This window comes from Ostrinia furnacalis, unplaced genomic scaffold, assembly GCF_004193835.3.
Source record: "Ostrinia furnacalis isolate ACB-3 unplaced genomic scaffold, ASM419383v2 OfSCF3737, whole genome shotgun sequence".
NCBI lineage: Eukaryota > Metazoa > Arthropoda > Insecta > Lepidoptera > Crambidae > Ostrinia > Ostrinia furnacalis.
The window spans coordinates 2,852-7,011 of NW_021133976.1; the positions used below are offsets into that span (position 1 = coordinate 2,852).

General features: G+C 40.2%; 1 protein-coding gene across 1 annotated transcript; it reads right to left on the reverse strand.

Annotated features, from left to right (window-relative positions):
- Positions 1–295: 295 nt before the first annotated feature.
- LOC114358123 (uncharacterized) lies at positions 296–4,020 on the reverse strand (the record flags this gene model as incomplete). Its single annotated transcript, XM_028311999.1, has 6 exons — positions 296–461; positions 1,493–1,529; positions 1,833–1,915; positions 2,642–2,752; positions 3,469–3,549; positions 3,811–4,020. Coding segments are annotated over 6 exons (688 nt in total), but the record flags the coding sequence as incomplete, so codon positions are not given.
- Between the last annotated feature and the right edge of the window lie 140 nt (positions 4,021–4,160).

Genomic DNA, 4,160 nt, shown 5'->3' on the forward strand with positions numbered 1-4,160 from the left:
AAATAAATATATTTGATTTGATTTGATTTGCAGAATCGAATAATTTGTCTGTTCTTTGTTTGTAGTTGGAATGTTCTGATTTTTTTTACTATGCATGGGTCAATAAAAAAAATGCAATAATCACACACTAGCTTGCTGGTGAGATAAGCTGAACTGTATTAAACTATTGTAACATCTACCTTGTTGTATTACCTTGTCTCGGTGAATAAATGATCTTTTATCTTTATCTTTTTTAGAAGAAGGCCTTTCTGCACGCATTGGTGTGGTTGGAGCATTACAAGAACAAAGAACTCACCGACTTCCTTGCCGTTTAGCGCGATAGTCTGATGGTAGGTAGCGCTGGGCACATTAAACCGCACCATGTTGAAGGTGAATGACGAGCGACTGATGTGAGTGGCTCGCAGCTTGCGCAGGATCGGGTCCACCGAGTGGTGGTTTGGCAGGAACGGCTCGCCGTATATCTGGGATAAATTAAATGAGCCGCGTGTGAAAAACGTTATTGGCAGGTAAAGTTAAACTGTCATTGGACCCGCAAATAAATTAATCAGAAGAACATAGGAGGAGTTCGAAATTAAGGTTCGACTTCCCTCCATTGCAAAGCGGATGACAAACAAAGGTTTAAAACCTTTAAGAAAAGATTATGCACCACGGACAATAAATATCAATTAAGGGGGCCTATCTTATGAGCAATTAGCAACTATAGTCTGGTCCGTGAGCACGTAGAATTTTGTCCAGTGACCCCTAGCTACCCATCCTTATCGCTCGCGCGTAATTATATTGCTGTCGCGACTGTGCGACTGGCACCCGCAATGAGTGTGCGAGCGCAATAGCAACATAATTACACGCGAGCGATAAAGATGGGTAGCTAGGGGTCATTGGACAAAATTCTACGTGCTCACGGACCAGACTATAGTTGCTAATTGCTCATAAGATAGGCCCCCTTAATTGATATTTATTGTCCGTGGTGCATAATCTTTTCTTAAAGGTTTTAAACCTTTGTTTGTCATCCGCTTTGCAATGGAGGGAAGTCGAACCTTAATTTCGAACTCCTCCTATGTTCTTCTGATTAATTTATTTGCGGGTCCAATGACAGCGGCGCGGGAGCGGCAGGATCTTATGCGTAAAATCAAATAGACCGGTTCTCGAAAACAGCGGCGCGGCAGCGGGCAACGAGCGGGCAGCGCACTCCTTCTTTTGCCCACAATAAATCGAGCGTTAGGAATAAATTTGAATCGAAATAAAATTGTCGCCGTTGTTCAAACATTTCGTTTGCGAATAAAAACAAATATCTCGACAACACAACCCCGAACACAACACTTCGCCGCTAAAGCGCCGCGCGAGCTGTCCGCTTGTTTCGAGAACGTGTCTGCGTTGCCCGCCCCGCTGCCCGCTAAACTCGAGGCTGAGGCCTAACGCACGTTAGTCGCATTTGCAGCGCACTACAGAAGTGATGCCAACGCTACAAAAAGTCGCCGTGGGCGAGGGCCCAAACGTATGAAAAGCGCGCGGTCGCCACGCCCNTCACGCCACTATGAATAAGATTTCTTATGCCAAGCACTTAAACATAGCAAGTCCATATTTTTTATGGATTTTAGACATAAAGACAATAAGGTTAAAAATATGGTGGGGAAATATATTCCCACTAACTTATTAAGGATTTAAGAGTAGAGTAAGACGCTTATGCGACAGACTGACGACCCTAACTTGGATGAAAAAACGGAATAGTACGTACTTGTGGCGTTTCGTGGGGGTTTAAGTCCAGCAGTGGACAACTTTCTCTTTAAACATCTGTTCAAGAATTATTTGACGGGTTAAAAAAATGATTTTCTTACCTATACAAGCTGCTGAGCTTGAAGCAGTTTTCATAGCTGGATGGATTTGTATCAATGATATGTTTCAACCTGTTGAATATTGTCTGTGAACAAAACAACCAGTTAAATATTCCGTGAAAAAAAAAAATTCTCTTCAAAAATGTATTAATATTTATGACATTTCGATATCTGACTACATTAATTCCAAGACACAAGAAGATTTTATTCATTTTTACACTCACACTATCTTACAATAGTGTAACTATTTAACAACGATTTTGTGTTGTCATATCAACTGCAGAAACACAAATGGATGGTTGATGATCGTTGCAACCAATTATTTGAATCAATTTAGCCGTGCTGAGAAACTAATATAACTCAATTGGAAACGGAAGTAGGGTAGCGCAGGAAAGTTAATGCCTGCTTGTCTCCCACTAGCTCTAGTTAGTGAATGTAGGTCAATAATAAAAAAGTACAGTTGACTTGAGAACCTCCTTATTTTTTGAAGTTGGTTAAAAATATCAAACAGTAGAAATAACATAATTAAAATTTTAATTGTTTTTGGACTTTAAAAAAAGCAAATAAGGTTCAAAATATTGTGGGAACTATATTCCCACTGCCTTTTAAAGGCTTAAATTAAGAAACCACATCCTCGCACCCCTTCTCCCTATCATAACATGTCAAGGGCCAGCCCCCTATGAAAAATTACCCTTAATTCGCCAATGGGCTAGGATGCGCGCCGTGATAGTCTTATCGATGATTTTAGAAGACAAATGTGCGGGCTTACCGAGTAAAATCGATAAAATGACGTCATAATGCTTAATGCTTACCTCTGCTAAGTCATCTAGCAACCGATGCGATGTCTTCTGGCTGAGTTCATTCAAGCCGGTATACTTGGTAACAAGCTCTGTGAGAATTTCCGAGTGAACTGTCGCCAGAATCTGCAAAAGGACCAGAATCATTATTATTACTGAAGATAATAAATGAATTAGCCTTTAATGGACACATAGAACAGTTGGCTAAAATAAAAAGCTAAAAAGGTTCCGCTTTTACAATAAAAAGAAAAAAACTGTGCTGAAAACTGTTTTTTTTATTTTCAGTTTAACAGGTGTTCAGTCAGTTGCAGTTACATTGCAGCTGGAGTGTGGAGAAGTCCACACTCCAGCCTCCAGCAGTCGTTTTCAATATAATGAGTGAAGATCTCTCACGTCAATCTTAACTCTGCTCAATCATTTATTTACTGCTCTGGTCCCGATTCAGAAATAGAAGAATGGTGTATGGTGTCAGTATTTTCTTTATTGCAATGAGGGCTATCGTTTTTATACTTAACAGTTGGCATCCCTGGCGATTGACAAGACCTTACTCTATAGTGGCGCCATCTTGATGAGTGCAAATGCGATAGTCCTCCTACCACTTTCGCACTCACCAGTTGGTGCCACTGTCTTCGCTACTAGCAAGTGACAGGACCTTACTCTACAGTGGCGCAAACTGGTGAGCGCTAAAACGATAGCCCTCATTGGCTGCTACACATTCTATGATTACTAACACCCATTAACCTCTTGTGGTAAGCTTTACACACTCATGAAAGGCTGGGCAGTTTATACATATATTTATTAACTTTTGAATGCAAGTGAGCTGTTAGCTGTTAGTTTCTCACCTGCTCGGGACTGAAATCCTTTAGAGGCACTCTTGCCTTCTTCTTCTTGTCCTTCCTTTTCGTCATTGCACACAACGGCAACTGTAACGATAAAATAATTTTAAATGACATGGTTTTTAACACATTAAACAAGACAAAGCAAGAACCTGCCAATTTTTGTTAAATATAAAGACAATTAACACTGTTACCAAACTATGTATGTAGATATGATTTAACATATCATTGACTACAAAGTGAAAAAATTAAAAAGTTTAAAATCTCTTTGTACCTAATGTGTGCCAATACACTTCTAGTATTGATCATGAATCTTTACCATCCCAAATTATTAAAAACAACACTTACATCCGGTACACTATTTGGTATAACCGCAACAAGCTTGCACTTATGAAGGTTCAGCCGATTGATGCTCTCCACGACTCGTAGCGGGTCCAATTTCTCAGATACTCGGATGAATGCGGTCTTAACGCCCCCCTTCCCGTGTTGAAAGTTCAGAGCCTCGAAGTGGCCCTTGACTACCTTCGAGACAGTGCCCACCAAGCGATCCAGTTTCCACTAAAAGTAATGAAGTACCCATGAATTGAGATACAAATTAAATCAACTGTTACCGCGGTCTCATGCAACTAATTAGGGTTCCACAAATTATTTTATGGAAAATGATACCATATTATTTTAAGTATAGCCTGACCAGGAAC